Source organism: Pantherophis guttatus, chromosome 12, assembly GCF_059756535.1.
Source record: "Pantherophis guttatus breed Tessera chromosome 12, ASM5975653v1, whole genome shotgun sequence".
Classification (NCBI taxonomy): domain Eukaryota; kingdom Metazoa; phylum Chordata; class Lepidosauria; order Squamata; family Colubridae; genus Pantherophis; species Pantherophis guttatus.
The window spans coordinates 22,368,388-22,390,377 of NC_142074.1; the positions used below are offsets into that span (position 1 = coordinate 22,368,388).

Genomic DNA, 21,990 nt, shown 5'->3' on the forward strand with positions numbered 1-21,990 from the left:
CTTCTTGAATGAGAAGCAAAAACGTTTTCAAGGAAAAACAAAGGAAGTCCAGTTGACTTTTGAAAAAGCACCTTTGGGACAACCATGACCTGGATGACTGAGAAGGGGACCATTCATTCTTCTATGTGGTCTTTTATGATGGTAGCCAACTGGATTGAAGCTTGCAATAGCATTCAGACAGTGTCTCTTTATTGAACTGTTGACCAAGTCAACAAGCCATAGTCATTACTGAAAACCTTCTCACAATTCCAGTCTACGTTTGTTCAATACTGGCACTGAAAATACAAATTGACTTCACTCACCAAAGCACTGTTGGCAGCGATCTAAAACTGACATCAGTATCCAGAATTGCAACAGACTTGGGTTGAGTGTCCTCCAAGCCTCACAAATATATAAATAACTTAAACAAATAAACTTTCTGGAACTCAGCGGGCAGGAATAATTCAACTGGCAAATTGAATTGCCGATAGATAGATAGATGGATAGATGGATAGATAGATAGATGCAGATATATGCAGAATGCAGATAGATGCAGATAGATAGATAGACGAAGAGAGAGAGAGAGAGAGAGAGAGAGAGAGAGAGAGAGAGAGAGAGAGAGAGAGAGAGAGAGATGCAGATAGTTCCAGAATGCAGATAGATGGATGGATGGATGGATGGATGGATGGATGGATGGATGGATGGATAGATAGATAGATAGATAGATAGATAGATGATAGATGATAGATGATAGATGATAGATGATAGATGATGGATGGATGGATGGATGGATGGATAGATAGATAGATAGATAGATAGATAGATAGATAGATAGGGAGGCTTATCTGGGCATCTCCTTTCATTTTCTCCCCATAACAACAACTACCCCTGCGAGGTAGTCCAACAATTTAATCCCTTCAGCACCTTGGGTCTTAGAAGGCAGGAAACAGTCCTTCGGGCCCCTTAGCTTGTTTGCATCACCTGACTTTTTTTTTTTTTTTTTTAAAAAGCTTTTGTGGATAGGTAGGTAACAGACAGACAAACAGACAGATAGACGATAGAAAATAGACCAGATAGAAGATGGAAAATAGAAGATAGAAAATAGACAGACAAGATAGAAGATGGAAAATAGAAGATAGACAATAGGAGATGGAAAATAGATAGAAGATAGACAGACGAGATAGAAGATAGAGATAATAGATGGATGATGGATGGATGGATGGATGGATGATAGGTAGTAGGTAGGTAGGTAGGTAGATTGATAGGGAGAGAGAGATAATAGATAGCTAGATGATAGATAGATAGATAGATAGATAGATAGATAGATAGATAGACAGACAGACAGACAGACAGACAGACAGACAGACAGATAGATGAGAGATAGAGAGATAGATATATAAACACCTCTGCTCCAGAAAACCCTTCTCTCATGTGATGGCTTCCTTTAACCTTTCTTCACCAGGGCGGGGAAAGTAGGCCACTTGGCTTTCATGCCCAAGGTTTAGAGATCAATTAAAGAAAGCTCCTTCTGAGTGACGTTGGCCTCTTGTTATTGAAACCCTGGCATCGACTAAGTTGACCCAATTAAATTCAGCAGGCACAACGAGGCCAAATTGATTATTTTAAAAGGCGATGGAAAATGCGATTAGGGAGAAAATCTGCCAAGCTCAGGAGCCTTAACCCTGTTTGCGAGGGAGGAGGGACGACAAGCTAACATCGGCAATGTATTCCTTTATTTTCCATCTTTGTATCGTGGTAGTTGGTGAATCAGCACAAAAGGCTATGGAGCCTTTGCTCATCCAATATCAAGCCAGTTTTTCCAGCTGGTCAATTGCAATGCCCATTGATTGGCTGGGGATGAGTGGTATTGTAATATCCGAAAGGTGAGGCAACAAGATCCGGCAGGATAAATCCAGAGCAACCAGCTGTTTGACGTCATCAGAAAAGAAGTTGACAGAAGAAAGCTTTAAAGGTAAAGGTAAAGGTTCCCCTCGCACGTATGTGCTAGTTGTTCCGGACTCTAGGGGGCGGTGCTCATCTCCGTTTCAAAGCTGAAGAGCCAGCGCTGTCCAAAGACGTCTCCGTGGTCATGTGGCCGGGATGACTAAACGCCAAAGGCGCACGGAACGCTGTTACCTTCCCACCAAAGGTGGTCCCTTTTTCTTCTACTTGCATTTTTTACGGGCTTTCGAACTGCTAGGTTGGCAGAAGCTGGGACAAGGAACGGGAGCTCACCTCATTACACGGCACTCGGGATTCGAACCGCTGAACTGCCGACCTTTCGCTCGACAAGCTCAGTGTTTTAGCCACTGAGCCACCACTTCCCTATAAAAAGAAAGCTTTATAGGACCAAAAAACCTCTTTGGGGCATTTCAGAAGCCGCAGTGTTGATATATTTGAAGGTTGAAACCAATACAAAGAAACCTGAAAGAAAATCTCATATTCCTTTTTTCATCCAAAACGTCAGTTTCCCATTTCCACAAATCCTTTGAACCGCCACAAAAAACCTCTTACTAGATTTTCTTGGAATATATAATACCTTTAAGGATGAAGAGGCCAATTCGATAGAAGATTCCTCCAGGCCGACATCCCTCCTCCTTTCGGCTCGAACCTCAGCGTAGCTTTAAAAAAAGGGTAAAGATGAAAGAGTAAGGCAGAATAATCCATCAATTGACTAATAAATCAAATATTTATTATGGTCATAGTCCAGCGTAAGGAGTGCGGGGGACAGTCATTAATAGCCTAGATAGAAGATACATCAGAGTAAACAGGAAAAACTAGGAAAATTATGAAAAGCTATAGAAGATATAAGATATAGATCCTCTTTCTTTCTTTCTTTCTTTCTTTCTTTCTTTCTTTCTTTCTTTCTTTCTTTCTTTCTTTTTCTCTCCCCTATCTCTTTCTCTTTTATCTCTCCCTTTCACTTTCTCTTTTTCTCTCTCCCTTTCTTTCACTCTTTTTCTTTCTCTTTCTTTTTTCTTTCTTTCTTTTTCTTTCTTTTCTCTCTCTTTTTTCTCTCCCCCTTTTTTTACTTTCTCTCTCCCTTTCTTTTTTACTCTTTCTCTTTCTTTTTTCTTTCTTTTTTCTTTTTTTTTTCTCTTTTTCTCTCTCCCTTTTTCTTTCACTCTTTTTCTTTCTTTCTTTCTTTTTCTTTCCTTCTTTCTTTTTTCCTTTCTTTTTTCTCTTTCTCCTTTTTTCTTTCTCTTTCTCTCTCCTTTTTTCTTTCACTCTTTTTCTTTCTTTCTTTCTTTCTTTCTTTCTTTCTCTTTTTCTCCCTTTTCATTCTTTCTTTCACTCTCTTTCTCTCTCTCCCTTTTTCATTCTCTTTCTTTCACTCTTTTTCTTTCTCTCTCTCTTTCTCTTTCTTTCTTCTCTTTTTTCTCCCTCTCTCTCTTCCTAATCACCAAAAATCCTACAGAGAAGACCACAAATTAAAAGAATAAAAAGAACGGGCCTACTATTTTCTAGAGAAAAGACTGTTATATAGGCACCCCTCTCACATACATGAATAGAATAATACCAGAGTCAGAAGGGACCTTGGAGGTCTTCTAGTCCAACCCCCTGCTTAGGCAGGAAACCCTAAACCACTTCAGACAAATGGTTATCCAACATCTTCTTAAAAACTTCCAGTGTTGGAGCCTTCACAACTTCTGGTGGCAAGTTGTTCCACTGGTTAATTGTTCTCACTGTCAGGAAATTTCTCCTTAGAAATTAGAAATGAACCTGGACAACTGACACAGGCAACTTATATTTGCAGATTAGGATAGATGAACACCTCTTCCTCTGTTCTTTTTTTCATAACCCATATTTAATTTTGCTTCTGGACCTTAAACCACGGTTAACTCTGGTTAACAGAAATAAACTTTATAATAACATCTGGTCTTGGTCTGACTTGACTTTACACACCACGTTTTAGATCCGTGTTTCTCAGCCTCAGCTGCTAAGATGTATGAGCTTCAGTTCCCATAATTCCCCAGCCAGCATGTTTCACTCAACAACCCAACGCCTTAATGTGGATTTTTTTCCCCAGTCTCTACTGTTGTCGTTAAATCGAGGACCCTCTGAATAACTGCTTTCAGCTTTCTGCTGCCTCCGATAGGAAAAAATTAAAATGCTCTTTTCCCCTCTTCCTCCGCAGCCCGATTTTCACCGCAATCGTTTTATATAAATGCTCACTCCAGCAAACTCTGACACACGTTGGAAGCTCCGGGCTTTGTTAGGGGCAGGCAAACCGTTTGTGTGCTTACCTAACAACTGTGTGGCTGCACACAATGAACTCGGGTTTGGAATTCCACTGATGGTAGGTGATGTAATAATGGGTCTGTAACCATATCCATTGTTGGCCTTTGGTCAAGAATCTGTAGTAGCAGGACTTGCCTTTGCCAAACTGCATCACTGGGCATGAAAAACAACAACAATAAAAATCCTGTGTTAAACCCCGCTTGGCATACACTGGTTTGCATTCTTCTTCCTGTTCTGTGGATGTCCATCCAAGGTTTATTAGAAACACAGGAGTAATGCCACTGGGAACAGTGACTCCAGGAAGAGGGAATTACAGTAGTGGCCAAAATTGTGGAAAGCTTTTGGGGAAAGTGTATTTTTGAGGTTTGATGGCTACTAACACCACTTTTTTTTTTTGGAGTTTCAAGATAATCCTACTCCACTGCTGGAATGGCCTGGGAATAGCCCAGACCTTCACCCAATTGAAAAATCTGTGGAGCCGACTAAGGAAACTTGTTAGTCAGAAGCAACTCAACAATAACACCCAGTTAATAGAAGCAATCCTTCAATCTTGGTTTCACATGATAACAGCTGCGGAACTCAAAGACTTGGTTCACTCCACGGGAAGACGTTGTAAGGCCGTCATTCATGCTAAAGGTTACCCAACTAAGGATTAACTGACATGGTCAGTTGCTGTTATGGCCCAGGCGACTCTTTGGGAACAAGGAATGAAGATACTTACGGTGTTCATGGCATCTAGCAAGGAGTTCTAAATCATCCACGTGGTAGTAATCATAACCAGATGTCCCCAGAACCTCAAAGGGCAAATAGCCGATTATTGGTGGAGCTCTAGGAGAATAGAAAAGGGAGGAAAAAAAAGCTATGATTATTAAAAGTTGGGGCTTTGATGTCTGGAGAATGTATTCTTGAACAGGTAAGCCAAACTATCCCACAATGAATGTGTCGTCATCCATTTTCACGAAGAACATTGGAGGAGGAAGTTGAGATGCCTTGTGTATGAAGGCCGCGATGCTTATCCAGGGAAGGTTGCTATTGATGAGAAATTACCTTCCAACAGTGGCAAACACTGGGAACAAACAACCACAATAAACATTGCATAATTGCCCTCATTACACCTAAGAACAGGCCAGCGTATCTGCATAGTAAATAGAAAGACATCTGCTTCCTGGTAATAAATATATATAGAGTCAAGAAATTAACGCAGGCCCCGGAGGCAGAACTAAATGAGGGGGAGGGAGGGAGGGAGAGAGGGAGGGAGGGAGGATAGATAGATAGATAGATAGATGATAGATAGATAGATAGATAGATAGATAGATAGATAGATAGATAGATGATAGATAGATAGATAGAGGATAGATGGATAGAGGATAGATATGGATAGATGGATACACAGACAGACAGACAGAGATGGATAGATAGATAGATAGATAGATAGATAGATAGAGATAGATAGATAGATAGATAGATAGATAGATAGATAGATGATGGATGGATAGATGGATAGATGGATAGATGGATGGATAGATGATAGATACATAGATAGAGAGAGCGATAGAGCGATAGATAGATAGATAGATAGATAGATAGATAGATAGATGATAGATAGATAGATAGATAGATAGATAGATAGATAGATAGATAGATGATAGATAGATAGATAGAGGATAGATGGATAGAGGATAGATATGGATAGATGGATACACAGACAGACAGACAGAGATGGATAGATAGATAGATAGATAGATAGATAGATAGATAGATAGAGATAGATAGATAGATAGATAGATAGATAGATAGATGATGGATGGATAGATGGATAGATGGATAGATGGATGGATAGATGATAGATACATAGATAGAGAGAGCGATAGAGCGATAGATAGATAGATAGATAGATAGATAGATAGATAGATAGATAGATATGGATAGATGGATAGATAGATAGATAGATAGATAGATATGGATAGATGGATAGATAGACAGAGAGATAGATAGAGATGGATAGATAGAAGATGGATAGATATATAGCTATATATATATGATTGATATAGATATATAGATTGATATAATTGATAGATGATATATATATATAGAGAGAGAGCTATAAAATATTTAAATTATATAAATTATTTAATTTATATGAAATATAAAGCGCTTATTTCAGGGTTCAAAAAATATAAGACAGGGTCCTATTTTCGGGGAAACGTCACTGGAAAAAATGTGACTTATGACCGTTTTTCACAGTTATGACCGCTGCAGCATCCGCAGGGTCTTGTGGATTTCAGAATTGGCCGTACTGTTTAAAAGAAGAAGGGGGGGAAAAAAGCTTTAAGCAGCAAGAAGAAAGGAAAAAAATAAATAAAAGAATTATTCTGTTTGAATAATGAGAAGGGAGGCTGGCTGTGCAACCTGAAAAGTATTTATCTATCAACCCTTTTCATCTTATTCATTGCTCAGGATATTTGTAACTTCCTGTCCTTCTTGGAATTAAAAAAAAAAGAAAGAAAAAAAAATTCTTGGTAGGGTTTTCAAATAGGAAAACAATGACTCAGCTCTGCCTGAAGCACATCCATTAAAGTGAAGGAACAATTAGGATGGAATTGAGATTTGTATTCGTCTGTGTGTGTGTGTGTGTGTATGTATGTATGTGTGTGTGTGTATATATATATATATATATATATATATATATATATATATATATATATGTATATATGTATATATGTATATATATATATATATATATATATATATATATATATATATATATATATATATATATATATATATATATATATATATTCTTTTTTGTAGGCTTTTATGTGCATATTCTTTATATATCTTTTTCTTTTTCGTAGGCTTTTATGTGCATATTCTTTCTAGCCAGGTTTTACCTACGTAAGCTAAGATGTTATACAGCCCTGGTTCTGTGAAATCTCATTCACAAGTTTCTGGGCTTTTTGTTTCTTGCTGACTGTGAATGAGATTTCACAGAACCAGGGCTGTATAACATCTTAGCTTACGTAGGTAAAACCTGGCTATATATATATTTATATATATATAAAGGCATAGAGACAGAAAGGAAAATAAACATACATACATATATAGGGTCATACTATCTGGTCCAACTGCAAAGGACCAGGATTCGTGGCTAGGATCAAGCAATCAGGAGGAATCCTGGCTTGGCAGAGAAGCCACAAATCCAGGACCTCATTCCTGTATAAACAAATTGTGTGAATTGTGCTGAATTCAGGACCATTCAGAAGGACCACAGCTCTGTTAAGGTGGCATCTACAAGGCAAATTGCAGGCATCCGATTGAAGTGGGCACAGAGAGAGAGAGAGAGAGGGACGGGCAGACAGATGGACCTATGGAGAGGAGCGGCTGGACGGACAGAAGGGAAGGCGGACAAATGGACGGATGGCCAGGTGTACAGACAGTAGAGTCCAGGAGAAGGGACGGATGGACAGACAGATGCACAGGTGGGCAGATGGACAGACAGAATGATGGGCAGGCGGAGGGGCAGAGGGATGGAGGGCGCAGACAGAGGGCGGGAGAGGGATGAATGGATTTTTGACGTCCCTTTGAGACACCATACTTCTCTCCCATCCACCACCACCCCCAAGCAATTTTCTACTCTTTTCGGAAACTATAAACCGAACCAATTTACCTGTGATCCAAAAACAAGAACTTCCACTCCAGGCTGTGCCGTGAGGCGAATTCTTCATAGGATTCTTCCACGTTACAAACTTCCTGCCCAAAGAGATGGCAGAGGACATGGTTAGGCAGTTGGTCTTCATTCTCTCTCTCTCTCTCTCTCTCTCTCTCTCTCTCTCTCTCTCTCTCTCTCTCTCTTCTCTTCTCTTCTCTTCTCTCATTCACTCACTCACTCACTCCATCTTTCTGTCTTTCTCTCCTCTTTCTCTCTCTCTCTCTCTCTCTTTCTCTCATTCACTCACTCACTCACTCCATCTTTCTGTCTTTCTCTCCTCTTTCTCTCTCTCTCTCTCTCTCTCCCTTCTCCCTCTCTCTTTCTGTCTTTCTCTCTCTCCTCTCTCTCTCTCTCTCTCTCTCTGTGTCAGTCTTTCTGTCTCTCTCTCTCCCCCCCTTCTCCCTCTCTCTCTCCATCTTTCTGTCTTTCTGTCTCTCTCTCTCCCTTCTCTCTCTCTCTCTCCGTCTTTCTGTCTCTCTCTCTCTCCCTTCTTCCCCCTCTCTCCATCTTTCTGTCTCTCTTTCTCTCCCTTCTCCCCCTCTCTCTCCATCTTTCTGTCTTTCTCTCTCTCTCCCTTCTCCCTCTCTCTCTCCGTCTTTCTGTCTCTCTCTCTCCCTTCTTCCCCCTCTCTCCATCTTTCTGTCTCTCTCTCTCTCTTCTCCTTCTCTCTCTCTGACTTTCTGTCTTTCTCTCTCTCGTCTCTCTCTCTCTCTCTTCTCCTTCTTTCTCTCCGTCTTTCTGTCTTTCTCTCTCTCTCCTCTCTCTCTCTCTCATATCGATGAAACGCTCCAGAAACAAATGATCCATTTGACAAACCGAAACTTGTGCAATTTATTTTTTTCCTAACCCTATTCCTATACCATAACCTTTATTCTCCATCTGAGAGCTGTTCTCATTTGTAATTTTACTTGGCTTTATTTCCTATGGGCAAAGAACGCTTCACCGGGAAGATGGCGGAATTGTCCATTTCCCATCTGAACGATCCCACCGTTTCATCCTTCTTCCATACAACTCTAAACCTGCAAGACAATCCTATCTCTATGAAAAAGTCACGTGGGGCCCTCTCCTTGAGATGGCATAGCCCTATCGCCACGTTTCGGAAAGCCATTCCGTATTAAGATAAACAGAAAGAGCACTAGATGAGAAAAAACAAGAGGTGGGAAAATTTCCCTTGCTTAGAATATGCTCCTATTTCCCCCTGAAGGAAGGTCTTGAACATTTTGACATTTTATAAATGTCCTTACTCCAAAAAATGATATCCCTAATGAAAGTCAAAAAAGGTGCTTTTTCAAGAGGAAACGGGACTTTTCTGGTTTTTCTTTGAAGGCATTTCGCTTCTCCATCCAAGAAGCTTCTTCAGTTCTGGCTGGATGGTGGGGAATGGAAGGATTCATACTCCTTGCAGACAGCTGGTGGTTTGCATTCCTTTTAGAGAGCCGTTGAGGCCACTTGGAGGTTTATCTGTGTCCTTAGGGTCACCTGAGTGGTGCAAATTTATTTTATTTATTTATTTATTAGTTCAATTTATATGCCGCCCTTCTCCGGAGACTCAGGGCGGCTTACAATGCGTTAAGCAATAGCCTTCATACTTTTGTATATTTATACAAAGTCAGCTTATTGCCCCCACAAACCGGGTCCTCATTTCACCTACCTTAGAAAGGATGGAAGGCTGAGTCAACCTTGAGCCTGGTGAGATTCGAACTAGCAGTAATTGCAGGCAGCTGGTGCTACTTAACAGCGCTTTAGTCTGCTGCGCCACCAAGGCTCTTTTTAGAAGGCTCCAAATGGGTGTGGAACCTTCTTGGAAATGCTGAAAGGACCAGGTTGTAGATTGGAGATAGATGATGTCCTACCCCCACTATCCTTTTGTTGAGAGAGGGCTGTTCAATCATAGATGGCTCAACGACTCTCTAAAACAATGCAAATGACCAGCTGTCTACAAGGAGGATAAATCCTTCCATTCCCCACCGTCCAGTCAGAGCCGAAGAAGCTTCTTTGGATGGGAAGCGAAACGTCTTCAAAGAAGAACCAGAAAGTCCCATTTCCTCTTGAAAAAAAAAATCACCTTTGGGACAACCATGACTTGGATCAGGGGTGGGTTCTAAATTTTTTTTACTACCGGTTCTGTGGGCGTGGCTTATTTTGTGGGCGTGGCTTGATGGTCATGTGACAATTCTTTAGGATTTAGCAGAGGTACTGGTCTACCAGGATTTTAACTGCTTGCAGAGCTGTACCGGTCCACTCATTTGTTTTTGGAGGCGCTGGTCTACCCATATATTTTTTTTTAATTTGATTTATATGCCGCCCTTCTCCGGAGACTCAGGGCGGCTTACAATGCTGTAAGCAATAGCCTTCATACTTTTGTATATTTATACAATATTTACCCATAATCTGGGTCCTCATTTTACCTACCTTTGAAAGGATGGAAGGCTGAGTCAACCTTGAGCCTGGTGAGATTTGAACTTGCAGTAATTGCAGGCAGCAGATGTAAGTGGATGTTAATTAGTCTGCTGAGCCACCAGAGCTCCTTTGGAGGCACCGGTCTACTCATTTGTTTTTGGAGGCATCAGTCTACCACCACACTGCCTTTTAACACTGATCAGCTGTAGGGCGGCCCTTTGAAGTCCCGCGGCAAGAGTTTAAACAGTTTTTTTCCTTCTAGCCAATCAGCTGGGACTCAAGAGGCAGCGAATAGATTGGGGGCGGGGCCAAATAAAAGGTAAGAATAACGCAGGGGCGGGCAGCTCCCGAACAAAAAGAACCGATTCGGTGACGTCATATCGTCACCGCTACCGGTTCGTCCGAACCGGGAGGAACCCACCACTGACCTGGATGATGGAGAATCTCCATCAATATTCCTCATGAAGTTATCCCCTGACGGTTCTGAATGCAGAACCCGTGGAAAGCTTTCCGCGGGGCTCATTCCGCGGGCTCTTCTCCAAGGCCCCTGGATTACGTTATCTGGTTACAGTTAGGACTTAGCAAAGAGACAGCCCACCTTCAAGAACTGCGGAGTAATGAGACGGACCGTTGCGACTAGACACACCTGGGTGTCACTGAATGACCGGAACGCCCGTGCCACGGGGGACTCGAAGCCGTTGAAGGACGACGCGGGCACTAAGAAGCAAAAAAAAAAAAAAAGAAATGCCAAAAACATCTTCAATCAATCGGAAGGGAGCTGGAAGGGACCTTGGAGGTCTTCTAGTCCATCCTCACCAGTTCAAGCAGGAGATAATATAGCAGGGGTGTCAAACTTGATTGCATTGAGGGCCGCATCAGGGTTGTGTTTGAACTCGGGGGGGGGCGTGGCCAGGGTGGGTGTGGCCAGCTTGTCATCATTCATGTCGGAGGCACCTGTGGTGGTCCGGGCGGGCCTGGGGGAATCCTCCTGAAGCCCTCTGCCAGTGAAAACTGAGCCCGGGAGCCAGTGGTGAAATCCAATTTTTTTTTACTACTGGTTCTGTGGGCGGGGCTTGGTGGGCGTGGAAGGGAAAGGATACTGTAAAATCTCCATTCCCATCCCACTCCAGGGGAAGGATACTGTAAAATCCCCATTCCCACCCCACTCCAGGGGAAGGATACTGCAAAATCTCCATTCCCACCCCACTCCAGGGGAAGGATACTGCAAAATCTCCATTCCCACCCCACTCCAGGGGAAGGATACTGTAAAATCCCCATTCCCTCCCCATTCCAGGGGAAGGATACTGCAAAATCTCCATTCCCACCCCACTCCAGGAGAAGGATACTGCAAAATCTCCATTCCCTCCCCACTCCAGGGGAAGGATACTGCAAAATCTCCATTCCCTCCCCACTCCAGGGGAAGGATACTGCAAAATCCCCATTCCCACCCCACTCCAGGAGAAGGATACTGCAAAATCTCCATTCCCACCCCACTCCAGGGGAAGGATACTGCAAAATCCCCATTCCCACCCCACTCCAGGGGAACGATACCTGCAAAATCCCCATTTCCTCCCGATCAGCTGGGACTCGGGAGGCAAAGAATAGATGGGGGTGAGGCCAGCCAGAGGTGATATTTGCCAGTTCTCCGAACTGCTCAAAATTTCCGCTGCCGGTTCTCCAGAACCTGTCAGAACCTGCTGGATTTCATCCCTGCCGGGAGCCTGAGCTCCATTTCCTCTGGCAGAGGCATCACGAGCCGTCCTTCACTATTTCGAGGGCAGCCCCGTGAGCCAGATCGGGCCCCCAGGCCTTGAGTTTGACACCTTTGCCCTATACCATTTGGAACAAATGGTTGTCCAGTATCTTCTTAAAAACCTCCAGGGATGAAGCATCATCTTACCATGGGAATACGGTTTGAAATCCACCACAAATTTGACATATTCGTATGTAACGGCCTCATTCGGATCCAAGTTTCCTCGGGCTAAGTGGCAGCAAAACTCGATTTGTTTTTCAGCTGAAAGAGACCGAAAAGAGGTTTTGCTGAATAATACAAATCAATGAATTGTCAACCTCAACCCATGAGGTCATCTAGTCCAACCCCATGTTTGCAACTCAAAACGTTCTGTATATCGATCATGAATTGGACTGGATGGAACGTTAGAATGGTTGCTGGCAAGATGGCTTGTGAAAAAAAAGATTCAGAATTAGGGTTAGGTTAAAATCTAGGGGCTCACAAGAGAAAGTTTTTCTTATTTCTATATTTTATTTTATTTATACATTTTTCTTTGGTATACATAAGTACTTAATAAACCGTATATTGTCTGGGTCAATTTACTTATACATAATAATAATATTGAATTGAAAAAAAAAATCCAATCTCATTGTATACATGTTGTGCATTGACAATAAAGGTTTGAACTGAAATTAATAGTAATATTTATTTATACATAGTGATAATCTATCATCCTTCACTTGTACATAGTCGTGATCAGAGGTGAGATCCAGCAGGTTCTGACAGGTTCTGGAGAACCGGTAGCAGAAATTTTGAGTAGTTCGGAGAATCGGCAAATACGACCTCTGACTGGCCCCAGAGTGGGGTGGGAATGGAGATTTTGCAATATCCTTCCCACAGGAGTGGGGTGGGAATGGAGATTTTGCAGTATCCTTCCCCTGCCACGCCCACCAAGCCAAATCACGCCCACCAAGCCACGCCCACAGAACCGGTACTACAAAAAATTTGGATTTCACCACTGGTCGTGATCTTTCATCTTCTAAATTGTACCTCTATTGTCTAACTACCATTGATAAAACAAACCCCATATTAAAAAGTAATCTCTATCTTCCTTATCTTTTATCTTGAGTGACAATCTAACCATTTCTGCACATTCTCATGTTTTTTTAATTATATTTTCGTCTGTAGGAGTTTCCTCATTTTTTCCCAGTACTGTGCAAATACAATTCTCGCTGCTGTCAAAACATGTAATATTAAATATATATTCCAGTGGTGGGTTTCGGGTTTTTTTACTACCGGTTCTGTGGGTGTGGCTTGGTGGGCGTGGCATGGCATGGCATGGTGGGCGGGGCTTGGTGGGCGGGGCAGGGGAAGGATACTGTAAAATATCCATTCCCTCCCCACTCCAGGGGAAGGATACTGTAAAATATCCATTCCCAGCCCAATCCAGGGGAAGGATACTGTAAAATATCCATTCCCTCCCCAATCCAGGGGAAGGTTACTGCAAAATCCCCATTTCCTCCCGATCAGCTGGGATTTGGGAGGCAGAGAATAGATGGGGGCGGGGCCAGTCAGAATTTCCGCTACCGGTTCTCCAGAACTGTTCAGAACCTGATGAAACCCACCTCCGATATATTCTCTTTATTGTATTTTTTTCTGGCACTATGCCTAACAAGAATATTTCTGGCTTTACATCTATATTTAAATATTATTTAAATATTATTTCTTAAGCCCTTTGGTGCTATTGAACCATTTCTGGAAAATTGCTTTAGGAAAATTAAAATTTCTTTGCTGGAAATAGCAAAATGCCACACTTACCATTCAAAAAATCAGAGGTTACTGTGTTGGTCACAAGCATGTGGGCTGAAAGTAACTTGTACACGTTGTTCTGTTCACACTCAGGTAGGAAATTTAATATATTTTGGTCCACCAAATCTGACTGAGACAAAAGAATTTTGTGGTGTTCAACAAGAGAGTTACAGTGAGGGTGCAAAAATGTAGTAAAACCAAGAGATGTTCAGTTCAGAGGTGGGTTTCAGCAGGTTCTGACCAGTTCTGGAGAACCGGTAGCAGAAATTTGGAGTAGTTCGGAGAACTGGTAAATATCACCTCTGACTGGCCCTGCCCCCATCTATTCTCTGCCTCCCAAGTCCCAGCTGATCGGGAGGGAATGGGGATTTTGCAGTAACCTTCCCCTGGAGTGGGGAGGAAATGGGGATTTTACAGTATCCTTCCCCTGGAGTGGGGAGGGAATGGAGATTTTACAGTATCTTTCCTCTGGAGTGGGGTGGGAATGGAGACTTTGCAGTATCCTTCCCTTGGAGTGGGGAGGGAATGGGGATTTTGCAGTATCCTTCCCCTGGAGTGGGGAGGGAATGGGGATTTTGCAGCATTCTTCTCCTGAAGTGGGGTGGGAATGGAGATTTTACAGTATCCTTCCCCTGCCACACCCACCAAGCCATACCATGCCCACCAAGACATGCCCACAGAACCGGTAGTAAAAAAATTTGAATCCCACTACTGGTTCAGATATTGTGCAGTTAGAACTCACCGGTAAATGTCCAAGGAGCGAAGAGACACTATCGGATACATAAATAATAATCCCGTCAGTGGTTAGTGCAATGAGAAACCCGTCTAATGCCTAGAAGGAGGAGGAGGAAAAAAAGACATAATATAGGAACAAACTGCATGCATCCCAGCCTCTCGGCCATTTACTTCAAAGTTAAATTTTCAATGGAATTTTTGAAACTTTATTCAAGTTAAAAGGCTGGCATTAAAGTATTAAAAGAAGTATTAAAATCAGTCTCTGGCTATTGAGCAGGAGACGAAGAAGCAGATTTGAGGGCTCCAGAGAAGGCGGCCAAATTATTTGTTGGTATTATATTTTTAGCAACAGAGCACGAGAGAAGGGAGTGTGTTATTTGTGTTGTTTTTCTGGGCCACGAGACAAAAGAATTGGCTGACTTGATTTGAGGAAGGTAGAGTAACCCCGTTTGTCTCAAAGAGAGAGAGAGAGAGAGAGAAGGAAGGAGGGAGGGAGGGAGGGAGAGGAGACAATGAGACAGATAGTTGAGAGAGACAGAGAGACAGAGAGATGAAAGATAGAAAGCAAGCAAGAGATGATAGATAGATAGATAGATAGATAGATAGATAGATAGATAGATAGATAGATAGATAGATAGATAGATAATAGATAGATAGATAGATAGATAGATAGATAGATAGATAGATAGATAGATAGATAGATAGATAGATAGGCAGGCAGGCAGGCAGGCAGGCAGGCAGGCAGGCAGGCAGGCAGGCAGGCAGGCAGATGATGGATGGATGGTGGAGAGAGAGAGGGATGATAGATAGATAGATAGATAGATAGATAGATAGATAGATAGATAGATAGATAGATAGATAGGCAGGCAGGCAGATGATGGATGGATGGATGGTAGAGAGAGAGAGAGGGGGATAAAGCTTAGTTTCCATTTTTTTTCTTTTTCTTTTTCTTCCTTCCTTCCTTCCTTCTTTCTTCCTTCCTTCCTTTCCTTCCTTCCCTCCCTCCCTCCCTCCTTTCTTTCTTTTTCTTTTTCTTCCTTCCTTCCTTCTTCCTTCCTTCCTTCCTTCCTTTCCTTCCTTCCTTCCTTCCTTCCTTCCTTCCTTTCCTTCCTTCCTTCCTTCCTTCCTTTTTTTCTTTCTTTCTTTCTTTCTTTCTTTCTTCCTTCCTTCCTTCCTTCCTTCCTCCCTCCCTCCCTCCCTCCCTCTTTCTTTCTTTCTTTCTTTCTTTCTTTCTTTCTTTCTTTCTTTCTTTCTGCTTCCTGGTATATTTCGCCCCTAAATCTGAGAGGACAACCGTTGACTCTTGAAAAGGACATGAAAAATAAATTGCCAGCAGGATTGCAAAACCATTGCAAGTCGGTGAAGAGCCATTGGCAAATGGGAAGTAAACAGATTTTTCTAAAGAAGGTGAGTCACTGGATCTCTATGAGAAGGAAATATTCAAAACTGCAGTAATTCTAGGCCAGGCCACACCCTCCACTACCGTGATGGGAAAATGCAGAAAATAGTTCACAAAAGGTGACAGAAGTTGCTTTGAAACAGGGGTCTCCAAAGCTAGCTTTGCTGGCTGAGGAATTCTGGGAGTTGAAGTCCACAAGTCTTAAAGTTGCTAAGGTTGGAGACCCCTGCTTTAAAATGTAGTGAAATGCATTCCTGGCAGGGAAAAAAGAATGAAGCAAACGGGATATAGAAAATATTATTTCTGTCTCTTTGCATGGAATATTTATTTTCATTAAGGAACGGTACCAAAGGAAAACCAGCTAAATGGCAGATTCTACTACTGTAAGCAAAAGTCCTAAATATTTCTAATTTAGTGTGCAAAATTTATCAATTTTTCAGCCGACACACCGCACAAAGATGGACTTTTGTAGTTGCGCCAGCCGCAAGGCATGGATAAGAGATGGATTCTTCAGAAACTATCTTCTGAAGATAGTCTTCTGAACTAACTTCTTCAGGTCTCTCAGCACTGACCACCAATGCTGGTCTATTTACATCTGAATAAATGAACAATGCAACTAGCACTAACTACCACAAATATAACGGTGTTTTTGACTCGTGCGCAGGGGTGAAATCCAGCAGGTTCTGACAGGTTCTGGAGAACCGGTAACGGAAATTTTGAGCAGTTTGGAGAACCGATAGCGGAAATTTTGAGTAGTTCGGAGAACCGGCAAATACCACCTCTGCCTGGCCCCCAAGTGGGGTGGGAATGGAGATTTTGCAATATCCTTCCCCCAGGAGTGGGGTGGGAATGGGAATTTTGCAATATCCTTCCCCCAGGAGTGGGGAGGGGATAGGGATTTTGCAGTACCCTTCTCCTGGAGTTGGGTGGGAATGGGGATTTTTCAGTATCCTTCCCGTGGAGTGAACTGGGAATGGAGATTTTGCAATATCCTTCCCCCAGGAGTGGGGAGGGAATGGGGATTTTGCAGCATCTTTCCCATGGAGTGGGGTGGGAATGGAGATTTTGCAGTATCCTTCCCCTGGAGTAGAGTGGGAATGGAGATTTTGCAGTATCCTTCTCCTGCCACGCCCACCACGCCACACCCACAGAACCGGTAGTAAAAAAATTTGGATTCATCACTGCTCGTGCAGTATACAAGTCCTCAATGGAATGACATCTTACCTCCAACATCAACTGAGTGAACTCTTCATTGCTTAGAAATGAGGGTTTCCAGTCTTGTCTAATCTCACAGGCTTCGGTCTGGGCTGATATTTCTAAAAGAAAAAAAAGGAGAAAAGCAATTGGATTAAGAAAAAAAAAAAGTGGCATTTTGATCTTCCTCTAGGAAACCAGTCTGATTTTATCTTACTACCATAACTGAGAAAACAAAGGGAGGGGGAGTGAATACTATTAGGTTTAGTCAGGAGAGGCATCGACAGATTTATAAAGTCACATGTTAGTGCAGGGGTCAGCAACCTGCGGCTCTGGAGCCGCATGTGGCTCTTTCATCCCTCTGCTGCGGCTCCCTGTCGCTCAAAATATGCGTCACAACCGCCAATGTGCAACACCCACCGACACGCAATTTATTGAGCTTTTCAACCCCCGGTAGGCCAACCATGGATAAATCCAAGAAAAGAAAAGTTTCAGAAGGAAACAGAACATTTAATTCAACTACATGTGCTAGTTTTGTGGCCGCTCAGGAAATAGTCAGGCACGGGAAGGGTTTTGTGGCTCCCGGTGTTTTCTTTTCTGTGGGAAACGGGTCCAAATGGCTCTTTGAGTGTTTAAGGTTGCAGACCCCTCTGTTAGTGTAAACGAAGAAATAAACTTAATGAGTTTTCCCCCCTTACTCACAGGAAAAGATACAGTCATTCTTTGAAGCAACCTAGAAGTAAGGAGTAATTTCCTGACAGTTAGAACAATGAATCAGTGGAACATTCACAACTTGCCTCCGGAAGTTTTGAATGCTCCAACACTGGAAGTTTTTAAGAAGAGATTGGAACAACCGTTTGTTTGAAATGGGACAAAAGGGTTTCCTGCCTGAGCAAAGGGGTTGGGCTAGAAGACCTCTAAGGTCCCGTCCAACTCTGTGATTCTGTTATTCTTCTTGGAAAACATGCACACTCTCAAACCCCAGAGTTAGAGGTAGTGGTGGGATTCAACCGGTTCGCACCACTTCGGCCGAACCGGTTGTTAAATTGCTGGCTCGCCCCGCCCCTTCCAGGAGTCCTCACGCGCCCCGTTTTGGCTCCCAGGTAAGTGCAGGGAGGGCTACTAGGCCCAAAATGGGGTGCGGGGGGGTATGGTGCAGCTCCCCCATGCTCCCGGGGGGCTGCAGGGAGGCCTACTAGGCCGAAAATGGGGTACGGGAGGGTACGGTGCGGCCCCCCGATTGGCCGTTTTTGCTCCCGGGGGTGGTGCAGGAGGCCAAGTGCTGCCTGTCACACACCCCCTGGCCACGCCCACCATGGCCACGCCCACCCAGCTGGTCATTAGGGCAGAGAACCAGTTGTTAAATTATTTGAATCCCACCACTGATTAGAGGGTACTTGGTTTTGTTTACCTGGGAAAAGCAAAGAGGGAAAGGCCATCACTCACCTTTCCAAGCTCAGGATCCGCTTTTAAAAAAATATAATACAGAATGTACCACAGTAATAAGAAGAGAAGGGGTCAAGGTGTTTCCTTGTGGTCCACGTACCTTTCTGCTTCCGTAAAAAGTCGATGGTCCTCTGTAAGATTGTGGATTTGTCCATCTTGAGGGGATGCCCGTGGCCTTGAAGCATAGAGCACAGTTCCTTAATGAGGACATTGAATTGATCTCTTCTTTTCTTCTCTGATTTGTTGCGTGATGCCCTGCTCAAAGGAAGCACAAAGTTGCCGTGAAAACTTAATTCCTCTTCCGCCGGCAAATCTACAAGGGCAAGGATGTCCTTCACAAGGTACGGTCAAAAATGTTGGGATGGTGCATGACCAACTCAACCAAGGTTCTGCACCTGGTTTTCTGTACCCCACAGATCGAAAGATTAATCATTGATTTTGTTCAGCAGAAGCCAATCTGAGTCGGTCACTGGGAGCAGAAATTCGTTCTTCCAAGTTTTTTTGGACTCGTCCTGATGCCCATCCTCAGGGAACTTCTCCATCTCCAGAATGTGACGGAGATCAGAAATCTCCAATCTCACATCCTGGAGATGGAGACGTTCCCTGAGGATGGGCTCCAGCACGAATTCAAAAGCTGGGAAGACAAAAAACAAAAAAAAATCTCTGAACTGACTCAGATTCAGTGGTGGGATTCAGCCGGGTCTGGCCGGTTCGGGTGAATCGGTAGTTAAATTGCTGGCTGGCCCCTCCCCTCCCTGCCCCGCCCCTTCCAGGAGTCCCCATGCGGCCCATTTTGGCTCCCAGGTAAGTGCAGGAAGGCCTACAAGGCCCAAAACGTGGTGGGAGGGGAACGGCACGCCCCCCCCCCGCAACCTGTTTTCACTCCCAGGAGGCTGCAAAGAGGCCTACTAGGCCTAAAACGGGGCATGGGGGGAGCAGCCCAACCTGCCCCGCTGCCCATTTTCACTCCCAGGAAGCAGCAAAGAAGCCGCTTTCATTTGTGATTTTGTTCTGTTGCTGTTATCAGAAACAACACAATCGCTGCAAGATTTTCAGAAGGAGATAGCTCAGCCTCTGGCTTCCGTAGGACACAAACAGTTTCCCCCCCAACTCTTTTACCTCTTTGCCCTGTCCTTCTCATCTTCGTCCATCAGTTCGTTTACACAATAGAGAGTTCTGCAATGAAAATACGCAACAGTCACTTTTCTTTTATTTTTTTTCTTTTCTTTTTTGTTTCCTTTTGAAAACTGTATTTAGTTTATGAAGTCCAACAGTCCGCCACGCAAAATCATGCACTTGAAAATTTTTCCACTACAAATAAGCCAGATAATATTTTTTAAGGAGATGAAGCTTTTTTGGCTCTTAAATAATAATAAAAAAAAACATTTACATAATTCTTGCTTCTACTGTACAGAATACTGTTGTCAGCACTTCAAGCTGCATTTTCTCTAGTGCTGACATAAGAAGGAGAAGCAGAGGCGTCTGGAAAGGGACGTTTGACTTTTCACCTACTTATTTTCCCTGGAGATAATATCCCCTAGGAGATGGGATGGGAGGGGGGAAATTCCTTTGAGCTGGAGCAGTAGATTAGGGGTAGAGTGACTTGGAAGATGGCCAATGAGTGCAGAGGAGTGGGGAAAGGAAAGGGAAGGTTTTGGGTCAGGAAGTCAGTGTTGGCTACGATGGAGTCGGAATTAGAATGTCGTGCTTAATAAATGGGAGTTTTTCATCAAAGACTTTGTTTGAAATGCAATTTAGTTGAGACGACCTCGAAACCTGACAACTGTCTCTATTTGGACTTGTGCTGCTAGCACGCTGCATTTCACAAGTTTCCCATTCATTTCCTAAACAGCTTGTGTTCCAGTACTTAAACAAGTGATTCAAGAATTTTACACTAATTTATACATTTAATCGGTTGCATATATTAAGATGTACTAACTATAAGATTCTTTTTTTTCCTAAAGAAGCCATTACATAATATGCAGAGACTGTAAAAAGATCTGATTAGTTAAAAGTAACAAGCATTAACAGATACATACAAAACTCAACCTAGTTTTCTGTTGGCATAACAAACGCTACTTGGTGCTACAAAAGGGCAACATTTGTCGCTTTTGCGAGATACACAAATACAGGGTGGATAAAAATCAATGATTTTTTTTAAAAAATAAAAAAAAATCAGATTTTTTTTATTTAAATCGGATTTTTTGATTTAAATCGGATTTTTTTGATTTTTATCGAATTTATTTTAATAAAAAACTTTTGGGGTAAAAATCTATCGTAAGATAGTTTTCTATTTAAGATGCATAAATAATTTAGTTTATTCAGCATGAAATGGAGCTTAGTTATGTAGCATGAGGCTGTATATTCTGCAACACTGGGACTATCGGTGAGTCAACAGTGGGTCAAAGCAGAGATGACAGTTGCTCTTTAAAAATTATGATTTAAATCGAGTTGATTTAAATCAAGCCTTTTTACAAGTGATTTAAATTGTGATTTAAATCAACTCGATTTAAATCAAATCCACCCTGCACAAATATATAGCTGATGAGAGCTAAATAGCTTGAAATAGATCTATACTAGTCTCCCTTTATTTCTTTATCAGCAAATATAAATTTGGTATAAAATGGTTTGTCGTGAATGCGACTGCTTGAGGGCTCCTGGATTGGAGCTGAAAGGCAAAAAAAGGGAAGCGGTATGCTCCCTTCCATATTGGGGTAGACCAGGTGCTTCGATAGAAAAACAATCTCTCTCCTGGCTCAAGCTGACAAAGGGAGGAGAACTTGTGGCTCAGAGGTTAATACAACTGCCTAATATGCAGGCAGCCCAAGTTTGAATCCGAGTAAGTGTATGGCTAGCTGATGAGAGCTAAATAGCTTGAAATAGATCTTATACTAGTCTCCAGTGAATGCGACTGCTTGAGGGCTCCTGGGTTGGAGGTGAAAGGGAAGCAGTATGCTCCCTCCCATATTGGGGTAGACCAGGTGCTTCAATAGAAACACACACACACACACACACACACACACACACACACACACACACACAAGAGTTATGGCCAAACAATTAGATTTAAATCCCTATAAAGTTGCATCAGGTATCCAGTTCTCTGCACAACAATGAGGCCATTTCCTTGTGTTTCTAAAATACGGTAAGGAATGAGAATCCTTCAACACTGGACTTGACTGCAGCAAGAATTGTGTATGCGCAGGAGTGGAAGAGTGAAAACACCCCTCCAGAGGATGAGACGATAAGGAAGATACTGGTCTGTGCGGAAATGGACAGACTAACGTTAAAAATAAAAGATAAAGGGGACACAGAATACTATGCTCTGTGGAATAGATTCTATCA

At 42.7% G+C, this 21,990-nt stretch overlaps 1 protein-coding gene across 5 annotated transcripts in view; it reads right to left on the minus strand.

Moving 5' to 3' along the window:
* LOC117676343 (neuronal PAS domain-containing protein 2-like) overlaps nt 1-21,990 on the minus strand; it is a 66,391-nt gene that overhangs the window by 14,377 nt on the left and 30,024 nt on the right. For 3 of the 5 annotated variants that reach the window (XM_060681669.2, XM_060681666.2, XM_060681671.2), the window contains 12 exons: nt 19,765-19,821; nt 18,746-18,900; nt 17,230-17,321; nt 14,614-14,703; nt 13,881-14,001; nt 12,231-12,344; nt 10,929-11,047; nt 7,889-7,971; nt 4,943-5,049; nt 4,227-4,374; nt 2,519-2,600; nt 2,215-2,304 (listed from right to left, as the gene is read on the minus strand). In XM_060681669.2, coding sequence (XP_060537652.2) covers nt 2,215-2,304; nt 2,519-2,600; nt 4,227-4,374; nt 4,943-5,049; nt 7,889-7,971; nt 10,929-11,047; nt 12,231-12,344; nt 13,881-14,001; nt 14,614-14,703; nt 17,230-17,321; nt 18,746-18,900; nt 19,765-19,796 — 1,233 coding nt within the window. In that variant the 5' untranslated portion in view covers nt 19,797-19,821. The remainder of the gene's footprint in view (nt 1-2,214; nt 2,305-2,518; nt 2,601-4,226; nt 4,375-4,942; nt 5,050-7,888; nt 7,972-10,928; nt 11,048-12,230; nt 12,345-13,880; nt 14,002-14,613; nt 14,704-17,229; nt 17,322-18,745; nt 18,901-19,764; nt 19,822-21,990) is intronic. The other 2 variants (XM_060681667.2, XM_060681668.2) reach the window with 2 other exon arrangements.